At 40.7% G+C, this 15,858-nt stretch overlaps 1 protein-coding gene across 5 annotated transcripts in view; it reads right to left on the bottom strand.

Moving 5' to 3' along the window:
- gramd1a (GRAM domain containing 1A) overlaps nt 1–15,858 on the bottom strand; it is a 37,592-nt gene that overhangs the window by 5,193 nt on the left and 16,541 nt on the right. For 4 of the 5 annotated variants that reach the window (XM_031313603.2, XM_031313610.2, XM_031313626.2 and 1 more), the window contains 10 exons: nt 15,065–15,183; nt 13,011–13,320; nt 11,256–11,409; nt 10,063–10,209; nt 7,175–7,296; nt 6,195–6,337; nt 4,812–4,915; nt 2,906–3,136; nt 2,224–2,308; nt 337–348 (listed from right to left, as the gene is read on the bottom strand). In XM_031313603.2, the coding sequence (XP_031169463.1) occupies nt 337–348; nt 2,224–2,308; nt 2,906–3,136; nt 4,812–4,915; nt 6,195–6,337; nt 7,175–7,296; nt 10,063–10,209; nt 11,256–11,409; nt 13,011–13,320; nt 15,065–15,183 (1,427 nt within the window). The remainder of the gene's footprint in view (nt 1–336; nt 349–2,223; nt 2,309–2,905; nt 3,137–4,811; nt 4,916–6,194; nt 6,338–7,174; nt 7,297–10,062; nt 10,210–11,255; nt 11,410–13,010; nt 13,321–15,064; nt 15,184–15,858) is intronic. The other variant, XM_031313619.2, reaches the window with a different exon arrangement.

Below are 15,858 nucleotides of genomic sequence, written 5' to 3'. Positions count from 1 at the left end.
TCAAACCAAGTGTGAAAAAAAGGTGATGTGTAGACTGCATACAAAGCAAAACTGAATGGCAGAGTGGCAAACATACACATGGAAGTTGTTGTGTGTTGTTAAAACTACAGCAAATGTCTCTCAAGTCCTTTGGATGTTGGCGACAACAAAATACATAGATTTAAAATTCACTCCAGCAGTCAAATTTGTATGCAAGAATTAAAAAACAAAAATGTGCTTCATGGTTAATTAGAGTGCACCTTAAGAGTATTTAAAAGGGTGGATTTTTCCTGTATCATTTACATAATTCTTATTTTTGCAGCCAGTGGTAAAAAAATCAAAGCCTCTCATACGAACCTGATACAGATCCTATTCACAAGAAGTATTGCAGAAAGGAAGGAGAAAAAAAGAGAAATAGCAAGAAAGGCATTGTGAGGCTGTTAGTATGCAGAAGATCGATATCCAACGTGTCTGAATGAGGGAGCATTCAGACGTGGATAGAACCAAGACAGCAGAAACCCAAAGTTAAAAAAATATACAATCAAACCAGAGATTTGATCAGGTAACTCCTGATATTCCACATAACTAAGTGCAGTGCCCGTTCAAAATGTGGCGGTTTGGAACGGGTCGATTACCTGGACTCCAGTATTGTCGCTTGCAGCTTTCTCGAGAACTGCTCATCCAAACAACTTCACACTCAAAACTGCGCTTCCTTAAGTCCTGAGTAGGGCTAGGTATCGTTCAAAATTTTCCGACTGTGACTTCGACACCGGTTCCTAAACAATACTTTTTTCAATACCAATTTTATAAAACAAAAAGAACTCACAACATTATGGCACAAATCTTTTTATTTCTTTTTCAGCTCCTACTACTATACGTGAGCCCAGTCTCTGTGAGTAATGTAGAGTTTTTCCTGCCTGCCTCTACGACGTGTAACGTTAGACAGCCAATCACCAGCATTATTAGATCTTGGTAGAAGCATGCTGCATGCCTATTGGCTCACTGACGCTGATGAGATTTGCGCCTTAGGTATTGAAATTGGGTATTGAATGACGAGGCATTTTTTGACACTTGATACTTCAGAGGCAATTCAGTCGGTGCCTAAAGAGTATTGAATTTGGTACCCAGCCCTAGTCCTGAGCAACACACCTGCCCATGACATAGTTGTGTCCCTCAGCAATGGACACAACATGGACCCTCATTTAGTATAGGTTTCTTTGGTAACAGCTAGCTATTTGGGACCAGGTTATTTCTGGGTAGAAAATGGTTCATTCTGAAAGTTACATCACTGATGTTACAAATCGACATCGCTACAATGTAACACCTCTGGTCTCTCTAGTCTCTCTTTCTTCATCTGTTCTTGAATGTACCACAGCGAGCGACGGAGAGTGAGCTGTACCCATCATGTCGTTCGGCGGCGGCAGTTAAAAGGGGTCCCCTCGCAATACACTACACACACACACACAATACAATACACAGTGTCTAAATAACACACTACTAATAAATTTGCCCCTTAGAACTAAAGAGCACCCCTCTCAACACTGCACTTCCTTAACAATACACCCGCCAAGTGTGAAGTCGATCGGAAGAAGGGTTGTCGAGAAAATCGAAGGACAGACAGAGACTCCTTTCATTTTAGTTTGATTACACAAGAGATGAAAGCACATACTGTATTACTAAGGAGGAGAACCACATGCAAGGACACATGCTTTTATGTGTAAACTGTACTCATTTCATACACTCAGAAAGTCCCTTTCTTTATAGAACATAATCTCCGTTCAATGCAACTTATTGTGTGTGCGATGACTAGTTGATAAGACATAAGATTCATATGATCAGTGTAGCAGTAGAAAATAAAACATGCTGGAAACAACCTTGAGTTAAAACAACCAGAAGAGACGCCAAGGATTTCGAAAGGCTGCTGTTATTCAAGGACTCAACGACACACACACGCCCACGCACACACACACACACACACACACACAAACTATTGATTTTATTACCTAGTTAACTGTTATGAAAAAATAGGAGGATACATCAAGTTTTTTTAAAAGGAAATTATATTTTGTAAAAGTAAAAGATTGTACAACTTTATTGTCGTTATTCAACATTCAGACTTGTATTCTAGTAAAATTATTTGATACACGCACACACACACACACACACACACACACACACACACACACACACACACACACACACACACACACACACACACACACACACACACACGCTTGAACTTACATGAAGCTGACGATGAGGAGGATGGTGGATATACTGTTAGGTCCTCCACCACGTGAACGTTCTCCCAGCTTTATATACGGAGCACCTAAAAAATAAAATATACAGGAGAGGTTTTTCAATGGTCATTGTGTTTTTAATGTATATTTTATTTCTAACAGTGATAACTAAATTTAAAATACTATAACTATTGCTTCCAAGTAATTTTCATTTTAAAGTTTCACAAGGCAAAACAGCTAAAAAAAAAAAAAAAAAAAAAGATCCGTTATTAAAAGTGTTATTTATGAAATTGACCAGTTTCCCCTTCTTTCTAAGTCCAAGACTTTGTCTGGAAATTCCTCTCTTATTTCTTTGACATCCGATTATGTTCAAGGATGAAAGACTAATGTTTGATTCACTATGGCAACTCCCACCCTTAAAATCCTGTTCAACTGAGTATCCAGTGATAAGTACACCTATTCTAGGTTGACTCTGATGAAGACACAGCAGCGTTTTAAAGTGTGCCCTGGAGGAGCAAGGTTTATGTTTCTGTAATGCAACGCCAAACAGAACCACTAGAGGGTAGTATTGCACAGAAGATTGATTCCGGCTTTTGTTTTGCTGGAGAGCATGAGCTTTAACATTGGTGGCAAAGATTGAAAGTCCCAAAACTGACTTCTCAACAACTGTATCCTAGCTGACTTACTGGCGTCTCTCCTGTCCCTCTCCTCTCCGACTCCTCTGTCCCCTCGGTCTCCACTGCCCATGCCTCCTCCCTCCCTCTCTCGCTCCTTGTCGCCCTGCCGTCGAGAGCAGGTGCGTTTGCGGCGGCGCAGGGCCGGTGGGGTCTTGGCAGCGTCTGCGCCCACTGCTTCGCCTGTGGTAACCACGGAAACCTCGGTCTGCATTAGCGTCTCCAGCTTGCTCACCTCGCTCTCTGCATGTGGGAAAGTAAATTGATGGAGGAATTCAAATACACAGGAAAGTCAGGTGAAGGGACAAATACTGGCTTTCTTTCCAAACTGTCCCAAAATGTCCTAAACATGGCTAATAGCCAATCGGAACACATTTTGAGGAAAGTAGTAAGTACCGACCAAATGAGAAAAAGTAGCACTTCAGTATCAAGTGTATCAAGTACAGTACAAAATGCTAAAAACTTAGTTCTATTCTTGGTATTTTATTCTTTGACCAGACATTGCTTTATTAGGTAATATTTTTAGATAATTTTAGATAAAGTATGTGTGGGTATTATGTGGGCAAAGTTCTTGTATGACTGTGTAAAAACAATAAACATGTTTAAAGGAACATGCCGACTTATTGGGACTTTTGCTTATTCACCGTATCCCCCAGAGGTAGACAAGTCGATACATACCCTTCTCATCTCTGTGCGTGTTGTAACTCTGTCTGACGCCCCCAGCGCTAGCTTAGCCTAGCCTAGCACAGATCCTGGAGGTAACCGGTTCCAACTAGCCTACTGCTCCCAATAAGTGACAAAATAACGCCAACATGTTCCTATTTACATGTTGTGATTTGTATAGTCACAGCGTGTATAAATAACAAGGTCACATGAGACACAGCCGTCTTCTAACCGTATACAAACTGGGAACTATATTCTCAGAAAGGCAAAGCACTGCTACTTCTGCTACTTGGGCGGAGTGATTTGCTAGCAGCACCTGAAGCCCTGTGGTGAGGAGCAGAGAGTTCACCTGGAGTTCACTCAGAGTTGGAGTAATAGAGTCAACAATTACTAGATAGTAAAAGCATAGCAACCTTGTTATTTGTACACGCTGTGACTACACAAACATGTAAACAGGAACATGTTGCCGTTATTTTGTCACTTATTCGGAGCAGTAGGCTAGTTGGAACCGGTTACCTCCAGGATCTGTGCTAGGCTAAGCTAGCGCTAGGGGCGTCAGACAGAGTTACAACATGCACAGAGATGAGAAGGGTATGTATGGACTTGTCTAACTCTGGGGGTTACGGTGAATAAGCTAAAGTCCCAATAAGTCGGTGTGTTCCTTTAAAAAAATCTATTAAGTATGCATATATTTTCATTTCAAAAAACAACTGGATATACAATTGTTCATTCTGCACAGTACAGCTCAAGTCAAGTGAAGTAACAATAAGCAGAACACATGTTGGAGTGAAGGGGGAATTTAAATACAAATCAAGCTATCAAAAATCATTTTGGTATTGACAGTGAAGCTATGGTAGTGTTCTAACCACCATTCCTAGTTTTTAAAAGCCTTGATCTGTCAAAACAGAAAAGGTTTATCAGTCAAATCTAAATACACATAAACCATGGACCACATGAACAGAGACTCATCGTCCATTTATAAAGTAGGAGTGACTCTCACAAGCATTATTAATAGGGATCCATGATGCCTGCAAACATATTCAGGCTACAACACACAAACTGACAATAGGAAGTGATCTTGTGTCTGCAACATGAAACATGAAGCTTTTGTGTCAAGAGTGTGCTGTTTACACAGTTTCACTACTTTTGTTAAGTTATTTACAAAAGGGAAACGGGACTGAATATAGGTCAGTTCAGTGTCCACGCGCTGTGTGTATACAGAGATAAACTGAAAGAGGCCAAGCATGTGACTCACCCATATGTCTGTAGTACTCCTCAATGCCGCTCCAGGTGTTCTTTTCAATCAATGCTTTCACCAGGCTCCACGGCTGCTTCCTGTAGCAGATGTCTGAGGAAACTCTGGGCAGAGGACAAGCAAACAGAACCTGCTTAAGAACACATATAGACAATCTAATGTGTTTACAAAAAAAAAAAAAAAAGTCTTTCATAAGGACAATTCAACCTGCTCTATTTTGCTCTGGTATTAAATCAGTACTCCAGTCCAGTCCAGGACTTTAACCAGCAACCCTCCGGTTCCCAACCCAACTCCCTACGGACTGAGCTACCGCCAACCAAAATTACCCTAAAAACCTTTACACAGAATGGATTGCACTCAGATTATTAGTGGGAAAAGGCTCCAAATAAAGAAAACTACTGAAAGAGCTCCTGAGAAGCAGACATTGAGACAGTCAAAGCCCTTACTTAAATGAAACATGTCTTGCAGCCTCATTGCATAACAGTCTATTGAGGCTACTTTCAGTGAATACACTTCTGTCTGCCTTTTTCTTTTCTCTATGCGATTGTTAAACGCCGGTGCAAAATACCAAGAACGATGCTCTTGCTCTTTGATCGTGAGATGCTGACATACATAGACCCACTGTACTTGTACTGGAAATATGCTGATGTGCCATCAAGTCAATTAATTAAATACAATACGTTTGGCCAGTAATGTCTGCAGAAGTGAGAAAAGAAAAGGTCAAGCAAAAAGGGCATAGAAAAATAAAGGAGTATCACCAGTAAGTGTTTATTGTTAGGACTGACAAAGGGAAAGAAAGCTCTGATGGGATTAACTCATATGAGAGTTTCTGGTCCCCATGCTGAGGGACTTAACCACCACCAACTACAGTTTGCATCATATTTTATGTGTCAACATCTCTCTCTCTCTCTCTGGTTTGACTTTAGTGTTCCTTTTGCACTTCAGAACACTACAGCATATATTTAGCATTAAACCTATTCAAGTCATACCCCACTGGTGTTACTAGCTTCTATAACGTGGTGCTCTTTATCCTCATATCATGTTTAGTAAAAAATCATCATTATTATTATTATCAACGGCCCTTTATCTAGCCCGTGAATTATAGACTGTAATATCAAAAAATAAAAATAAATTTTGAGTCAAAGAAAGAAAGTACAACATCTGTGCCAACATTTGTTTAGTCCAGCACACATAAGAAAAGCATATCTTGAATATAGTCAACACTTCAGTAACAGTCATGAAATAGACAAACTCTCATAGGAAAGCAAAGCATTCAACACGAGAGGAGAGTATGGTTTTCACATGTGGCTCTTCTGTTTTGACTGTGGTTTTCAAATCCCATCCACAGTGATTACCCCAATAAGACAACAAAAACAAACCTACCTGAGCCGACTCTTGTGCTTGTTGATGGAAGTGAGGCAGTATCTGTGGACAGTGTAGAAGTAGTCCTGGTAGGGGATGCCTGAGGTGATGACCTCCGAGTCCACCACGAAGCACTCGCCCCGGGCGCTGCTCTTATGCAACGTCTGGAAGCAGGTGGTAAAGTGGAGGTGCATAGTTAATGGTATGCAAACTTTGGTTTCCTCTGATACATAACAAATGCATACTACTGACAGACATGTCTGCTAGCTATGGCTTCTTAGGCTGAATTAACTGCTGTAAAGGCACCAGTATGCTTCATCAAAATGGCTTGTTGCTCTCCCCACACCTTTCCGACATCGGAACTGGCGGAGCTGTGTACGACAATTTCTGGAACTTTCTGAAACCGACAATCTGACGATCACGCCCACTTCACACTATGATTAGCCAGCTGTGTAGAGGTGAGAAAGTAAGCAGGTTTGAACTTCTCTCTAAAACTATTTGTCACTTTTCATGTGAACACCCGATTGAAACACTATGAATGTCTTCCAGGAGCGACTGTCCGAAAATGTGCGCCGTTACTCCCCATGATGACACCATTTCACAGCCTTCAGTCTCTGTGCGTTTCTGTTTTCTGTTCTGTATTCAGTGTAGTTACATTTTTGAGCAAAAAACACAACAATATATACAACAATCACACAACATTCCACCAGGCAGTTTTTGCTCTGTTTAAATGTAGCAGCAGTATAGCATTGCAGCAAGAACTAAGTGCCAGATTCTGAAAACAAAGATAAATCTAAATGCTTTGAAGGGAAAAAAACCTGAAGGACTTAAGAAGTTATAGTTTTAATTGTATTGCAGCAATGATTTGGTCTGAGCAGATGTTACATTATGATATAAACAAGCACAGTGTTTCTGTATCAGTTATTTACCTTTAGAAAAGCCTGTGTGCCAATGGGCTAAATAATTAAACTAAAAAAAGCCGGTGTTTGTCAAGGACTGACCTGTGTCTCCACCACAGGAGCAGTCTTAGGGCCAAGGGGGTTGTTGAGGGCGATGGTGTAGCTAAGCACACGGCTGGTACTCCCACTGCTGCTGTCGTGCTGCCATTCACCCACCGATAGGTCTAAGAGAGAGAGAGAAAAGAGACAGAGAACATGAGCAAATCAAGAGAGCACAAGATGCAAAAAGTCCCATGTGATTTTGTGAAAATAAGAAAGGACAAGAGAGGTTGAGAATTTAATAAATCAAAAGGAGAAAGACCAAGAGAGCCAGAGGGGTTGAAAGGAAAGAGAGAGAGAAACAGAGATCCACACTCCTTCAAAAAAAAAGAAAAAGAAGAAAGAAATGCCCCAATTAGAGCTACACAATGTTCCCAAGCGGGCTGGGCTTCCAACTGGGGTAGCCACTGGCCAAATCAACTCCAATCCTTCTGTCTTCATTTAAACTACTACAGAACAAAGTAGAAAGTACACACAGCGGTTATGCAAAGATAACCTTAAGTATCAGTCTATCAAATAAAAAAAAATGCTGTAAAGTCACAAAGCAGGGCATGAAAATACAGAGTGGCAAAGAAAATAAAAACCAGTAAGGGAGGGTGGTTAACACAGCGTAAACAGCTAGTGTGGCCCTCTCATTAGTGGCACAATCTAGTGGGCTACAGCATGTCTATCGGGGATGGGGGGGTACTTCACTACATATGTATTTATCAGCTGGACGGATTAGTACTACAGCTGCTTCATACGAGCAACAAAAATTTTTAGAAAGGAAATACATCATCAAAAACATGTTTCCAAAGATTAAAAGATGACAGGTTGAGGTTTTTGCAGGTGTATTTTTCGTGTTCTACTGGATAACTAATAGAGTAAGACAGATATAACGGCGTGCAGATATTAGGCATTTTCCAAACTATCACTATCGGCATTTATAATGGCCAATAAATTAATATTTAAAAAATAAAACAAAACGGACGAAACACCCTTCAACCATGTTATGAGTGTTGCCGTTGCATAGTTTGTCCACCAGAGGGCGCTCCTCAACGTCCCTGTTGGTAATGCTTAGATTTTTTTTTTTTATTGTTCAAAGGACTTTTAGGTTTCATATCTTAAGTTTGTATTTAATATAGCGCTGTCAGCATTAACGAGTTAATCGCGATGAGATTAAGTGCCGAGCATAACACGTAAATTTTTTTATTTATTTTTTTTAAAAATCACATTAATCGCATGCCACCATTTATTAATTTATTTTACACTTCATTCGGCTTCACGTCGTGCTTAACAGGCTACTATTTTGACCCTTTGCAGCACCGTTACTTATCATCAAGCTGCCATATTTCCGCGTAACACATCCTGCTGCTGCAGGCATGATGGAGAAAGACCGCAGCAACACAATTCTGAATGGCGCTTTTTATGTTCCAAAACTCCTGGATGGCTCAGAAGTCGAAAGCCATATGCACATTGTGTAAAGCCGAATTAAAATATCACCGAAGCACGTCAAGCTTGAGCTACCACCTACGAGCTAAGCATAGTACAGTTAACGTGACTAGGAGAGTGCTAGTTGCCGACCTGTGGATGAAACCAAATCCCAAAAAATGATCACAGCTCTTGCGAAATGGGTGGCAACTAACTGCAGACTGTCAGCATCGTAGAAGACTCGGGTCTTAATACTACGGTTGGCATGTTCTGACCCGTCTTATGCATTGCCGTTGAGGAGGACAGTAGTTTCACGCATACACAGCCTGTACGACACAGAGAAAGCAGCCAAACTGGAACTGCTGCAAAGTGCAAACGCTGTCTCATTAACCGGTGATCACTGGACGTCAGTGAGTAATCAACATTATTTAGGAGTTACTGCACACTATATTGACTCTAGATTCAAATGTGTGACTAGATTCACACATTTTCTTTTGTTTATAGTAAATAAATAAATAAATAATAAACAAATACAAATCTTAAAGTCAACTTCATAAAGTAACTTTCTTTGCATTCATTCGATTCCCAATCAAGATACACTGGTAAGAATTGCTTTCCATTGTTAATATGTACTTAAAAACAGTTCAGAAATGTAAAATAATAGAATTTTAATCATGTGCTAAAACATGTGATTAATCGCGATTAACTATAGAAATTCAGCGATTAAGAAAAAATTAATCGTTTGACAGCCCTAATTTTTATACATTTTATATATCAGAACTTTAATATATTTTGATGTTCCTCTGCTCTGTTGTGACAATAAACAAACAAGTTTATTTTTAAACTGCATTATCATATTACTTTAATGAGGACTCATAAATAACTACAAATAACTAATGTAAGGGAAATCTGTTTATGTTTTGTAACGCGTTTCTGGATTATTTTTTTTTAAATATATATCGGCCGACATATCGGAATATCGGATTTTTAAATTACCAAATATTTGTATCGATATCGGCCTTAAAAATCCTTTATCGGTCGGGCTCTAATAACTAACAATGTGGCAACAACACAAACAGATGCTTGCAGTGCACCAAATATCCCAGTAGCAACATTAACAGCAAACATCAGGTTCCAGGGACAGTCACAAAGAATGAGTAAGTGTCTTCAGTAACAGCAGAGCAACAACAAACAATGGGCTCCAACTGTCACCGTTTCAACAGGAAAAACTTGCTCTCCTGCACAAATTAAAACAAGTTAATGCAAGTTCTATGTCCTAGGCAATGTAAGAAGATCACATCATTATCAAAGCTAAACACAGTTCCGCAGCATGAGAAAGAGCTCACAGAGATCTTTCAAACACAAGTTAAATGACCCAAAACAAAAAGTGCCTTAATATTCCATCTTTAAAAATCAATGAGAGTTGTTTGGCCATAAAGAAAATTGTTTTGACCATTCATATTTGTGTGTGTTTTACCTACCAGTAAAGTGTCGCTGGGAGAAGAGGTGCTGGATGAAGTGGGTGTCAGCAGAGAACAGCAGGTCATGCAGCTTGTCTACACTCATGCGGACCGCCGCGTTGATGTGCAGACGCCCGCTCAGGTCAGCGCAGAACGACTCCACCTCACCTAAAAGTCGAGAAGAAAACAGAAATGATTAACCTTCTTTAGATTTGATTTTGAATCGATATTTGTGGTCAAACATTTATCCCCGTTTTTGTCCTGAGTTATAAATCCTGTGCTCGTTGAAGAAATGCATAAAAAAAAAAAAAAAAGGTAAATTAAAACTTTTGCCATTGTATGTAAACATTAAGACTCGTTGCTTGCATGCGTTTGTTTTAAAAAGGTACATTTGACACTTTAATAATCACACTTACTCTAGCTGTGATTAGGATTTCATTGCCAAATGAATTCAGGGGAATGGGTGAAGAAGGCCCACTGAGTTTCTGGTTTACACATTAACATCTGCTAATAAATATGCTATCTGTACTTAAACCTCCAGTCAATCATATCACAATTTTGTCATCTTGGAGGCAATTTTAGGTTAATCATCTGACAATCTGCCAAAAAAAAACTGCATCACTTCCAAAGGACTTATTTATTTATTTAAGAACAGATTCACCAAGAGCAGTAAATCAATCCATGTTAATGTTTGAAAAATCCTTCCCTGCAACTACTGTGGAAGGAAGAAGAGGTGGAAGCAATGAAAGAGAAAAATGTATCGTTCACAGAGATCAGGAGGAAGGGGAAATAATAGAATTATAATTACTGTTAACACCATTTATAAAGACAAGCTTAGTTCACAGTCAGATTAAAGCTAACAACCTTAACTGAGCACAGTAAATTAAGAGGACACTACACGTACAGAGAATAGAGTTTCAAAATAGTATAACAGCATAAAATCCCATGAGTTTAAAAGTCCTTGAGGTAGTTTTTTAAAGCACTGGTGTCCTGATCTGGTAGTACCTTGGCTGCAAGTTCAGAACAAATGAGTGTAGTGTTTTCCCTGATTTGTAGTTCACTCAATTAAAAAGGACATAATTAAAATTAAATAACACAATGTTTAAAAAAAGAAAAGCTATGTATTCTAATGTAATCTTCATATAATTCACACTTTTTTTTTTTTTAATCTCACTGGGTTCTTGGGCTGGTTTGTTCACTCAAACAACACTCACTCTCTTCTTGCGTGTCAGAGGAGTTGCTGGGATCTGTGGGCAGTTCCTCATCATTGGTGATGTCCAATGAGGAGAGGTTTCCCAGACTGGTGGTTGGCGGGAGCAGCATGTGATTGGCTGACTCGGACAGGCTGTCCACACCCTCTTCCAGATTCTGATGCAGTCAGGGGGAAGGAAAACGCACACAAGAGGAGAGTTAGCAAGAGGTTTGTAGGGAAATCACCCCATTGTCATATGACTTGAGAGGAAAGAGGCCTCAGCTGAGCTCGTGTTGACGTGTCCTAAGTAGACATGCCAATGCAGCTGTGCAATTAATGTGAAACCGCAGACAGTCAACACACTCCATTTATTCACTTTAGCTTGGCCTTGATCTGTCCGTAGATCAAGACTGCAGGGAAACTACCAAAGCAGCTGTTTTTGAGCAGAACTGATTGGACATAGAACCAACAGGAGCAACAACACATCATCCACATCCTTACTTTAATGCATCTTGTATTTCTTGTCTGGTATTTTGATCTTTGTATTTGTATTTCCCTTCATTTTATTCTGTTTTAAGTGATTTTATGTTTATCCACTGCATTATTTTTGCCTTCTTTAAGCATTGTAGCTGTGTTTTAAAGGTGTTATACAAACATGCCTGCCATGCCCTAGAATATTTATTTTTGTAATCAAGCGTCTGTTTTGTTCAGTACAGTATTTTGAAACCACTTAATACAAAAATTATCACAGACAGGGCCAGATTTGTATCAACGCTTTACTAAGTCCCAAATCTTCTAGAAGGGTCATGTCTGTAGTCCTTAAGAGCCAGTGAGAACAATGCGTGTGTAAAATGAAACTACTAAGCACTATTAATGCTAGCTTGTACTGGATATGTTGGAAAGTGTACAAATCAAATTTGTTAATCATATACAACATAAATCACAGCTGGCTAGATACCAGTTTTTACTTGCTAACACACTGACATTACACTAACACAGATTCCACCACATCTGTCAGTTGAACATTGATTACACTGCATACAAATATATTGTAGGTTTAGATTTTGTTTTTTCACAATGAGAAAAAAACGCTTATTTTCAGTCAAAAAGTTGCCAAAGACAATAGCTGCCACGTTAGCTAACTTTAGTCACAACAACATACCCCTAAATTGTTACGCAAATAGTTACACTATATGTGCACCTGCTGCAGTTTATGAGACTGTTGTGACTCCAGCTGGTTAGCTGGCTCTGGCTATATAGTGAACATAGCGGTCACATCTACGTGAGGGACAGACCGAAAAGAAGACTCTGCACATGGATCTGAGCTCTCTGTTTGAGTTTGTTGATGAGGTATTATCCTTGGTTATGAGAGGTGAAGCCAAGGAAGTCAACAGAGCAGTGTGTGGATTCTACTTAATTCAGTCCATCCTGGCCATGCTGCTAATGCTAGCTAGTCAGCTGTCTTGAAACACAAATAGCAGGAGCAGATGAATTAGTGAGCAGACTTTTCTGAACGGTCTGTGATAAATCTGATTATTAAAGTGGACGTCTCTACTCTAAGCATTTGATACTGACAGTCCACAGCTCTAAACCTGTAGTTTCTGAATATGCATAACGTTGACAGTTTTGCAGCTGGTGCAGATCTTTTACAGTTCTTGCTCAATTGTCTTGCACGTGAAGTAATAAAAAATAAGACATCTGATGAGATCAGAGTATGCATACATTGATGATTAGCTTTTGCAATGTTGCATGTGTGTATGTCCAGAAGAACACTCACAAAGGAAGCAGCAGTAGAGGCCGGAGCAGAGGCAGAGGCGTTGGTGGGAGTGGTGGATGGCAGCGAACCGTGGGAGCTGGGCGGGCTGGGTTCGAGGGGGTCAGAGCTGAGTCTGCGTCCAGACGACGAAGGCACCTCTATGGGCAGACAGGAGGCAGAGGAAGGGAGAGAGGAGCCCACGAGGTTGGTAGCTGAGGGAGCTCTGGCTAGACCGCAGGGCACCAGGGGAGGGGGAGAGCTGCCCGTAGAGGGAACTGACACTGAGCTCAGGTCTAGTAGGTCTGTAACCGACACTGACTCGTCTCCTGGCCTGGGATACACAGGGAGAGGAAGCGAGAGTGCGTGAGACAGAGACACATACAGAGAAAGTCTGTGAGAGAAAGACACAGAGAAAGAGCCAAGTGCTACTTAGAGCTTGTTAGATCTAGTTGTTAGCAATCTTTAACCAACCAGCCATTTAATGCAATTAAGCTAGCTAACATAAAAAACACTAGTTCATAAAACTTAAATTAATAACTTGAATAGGTTCTGCTTAAAAGAAATCTCCTGTCTTGAGGATCCACTTGTTTGATTAAAGAAAGAGCTAACTAACCCCCAATTTCCACCAACTGCAGAACGGCTGCGGATCTGCTCCGGAACGGCGGCGGAGTCAATAGGTTTCCATTAAAGTCAATGCGTGTATTTTCACTGAGTGCGGAACGACTGAGGAACGGCTGCGTTCCGACTCTGTCCCAGCTCCGGCGATCCGCAGTTCTCCGGAGCAGATACGCAGAGCTTCTATTTTTGACGGATGCCGGAGAGCTCCGCAACAATTCAGCACAGGGCAAATTGTGCGGGACAGGAAGTCGAGCACAGAAACAAAATAAAACATTTAATTTTAATTTCATTTTCAAAATAAAATACGCCGTGCTCACGGCGGATCATATTTCCCTGCACTACACCTTGAAAACGTCATAATGGGCGGAGACAGGTCTTGAAGTCAGCACCGACTTGTTTCCCCTTCTACTCCTCTGGATGGAAACAAACTGTTGTTGGTTTTGTGGTTCTGTTTATAGAAACTACATCCTGTTATATCGCGCGATCATACGTGAATTCGCGAGATCTCATGGGTCCTCATGACTTCAGCTGTCAGTCATGGACGCAGCCGTTCCGCAACAAATACGGACCTGGTAGGTATAAAAGGATGGCAGAGCACGGAGCCGACACGCAGCGGAGCCATTCCGCAGTTGGTGGAAATTGCGGGTAAGCCCTCAAGCTTCATGTATGTCGTTGTCGTATGTAGTTGGTCTGGTGGTATTTGCACATACACGTAACTCGAGAACCTGATGATCGTTTTCTCTACTGCTTTTTCTGTTTTAACAAGTAAACACAGTAATATTACCCATTTTTCCATCCCTTTTGTTATACTAGCAAGGTATTTATTTACATAAATGATGCTTAAATGTCAGTGATAGTAAACAAAGTTCCCAGCGATAGCAAAGGAAGAGACATGATGTTGGCTGACGTCACTTAGCTCGCCCCTCCCTCCTCCTCATCCCGTCCCCTCCCCCTCCCTTCCGCGCACTAACCCCCAAACCCCCACCCCCAAATCCTTCATGTCGGTTATTGGCTGGAACATTGTTTGTTATGTTTGGTGGTGCAGGTTGGAGCAGTTTGTTTTTGGAGCCTGGGCTGTCTACAGAGACCGCGTTTTTTTACGTGTGTTCAGGGGACAGGCAGCTAGCGAGAGTGAGGAGATGTTTGCTGCATGTGACAAACAATGTTGTAGCCTAAAAAATGCGTGACATCGCTTAGAGCACCTTTAAACTTGACAATCAATAGTAGTTAGTATAATATTAACAAATAAAATAAGCGTATTCCTGCCCTAGCCAACACAATCGTTTACTCCAAAAATGTTAACTTATGTTTGTAATATACTCAACACAGAAAGAAATTACCAATTACACATGACCCTCACACAAACTACTTACTCTTTCAGTCAGTGTGTTAACATGCCTGCACACATACAAATAGAATGCACTGCACCATACATACTGTACACAGGAAACACTCACAGTAGGCCATTCATGTGTTCGGTGGTGGGGGAGACATAGTCGTCATCTTCACTAGTGAGGCCCAGTTCAGTGCCGTAACACTGGTGTACGATGTGCCAGAGCTCTTTGGGGGATAGAGACTGTAAAATAAACACAAATATTCTTATTCAGTAGTTAATTAAGATCAAATTAAAATGGCTGACAACCCCACAGCCACTTCATTATCAGGATAATGGACCTTTTTCACAGCAGACATTTTGACTTGTCATAGTAGGAAAAGCACAGCTGAAATTGATAACCTTAAAGTGCCCATATTATGAAAAAATTACTTTTTCTGGGATTTGGGGTGTAATGTTGTGTCTCTGGTGCTTCCACACACATACAAACTTTGAAAAAAATCCATCCATGCTGTTTAGAGTGAGATACGGTTTCTGAATGTGTCCTGGCTTCAGTCTCTGGGTGAGCTGTTCAAAATCGGCACGGCTTGTGACGTCACAAGCCGAAACGAGCAGGCTAACCGCAACCATTAGCTCGTAGCGTTAGCATGCTAACGCTAGCATGCTAACGCTAGCATGCTACCTTGTTCTCAATAGCAAAGCACTGCTACAACACACACAAGTTCACCATAATCTACAAAAGAACTACTTACATGTGCGCCCTCATTTAGAAGTCTCCCAGCTAATCCTGCCTTGTAACTGATCGAAGTTGTAGAAACAGCCTCTTTTACTGTCTATGGAGCTAGCTAGCTGACATGATCTACATCTGAGCTACTGCGCATGTGCAAGTGCAATCAAAGATAGTACAGAAGAAGAAGA

This window comes from Sander lucioperca, chromosome 10 (assembly GCF_008315115.2).
Source record: "Sander lucioperca isolate FBNREF2018 chromosome 10, SLUC_FBN_1.2, whole genome shotgun sequence".
Lineage (NCBI taxonomy): Eukaryota > Metazoa > Chordata > Actinopteri > Perciformes > Percidae > Sander > Sander lucioperca.
Note: the sequence above shows the minus strand (reverse complement) of the source record. Positions and strands in the feature narration are given on the sequence as shown.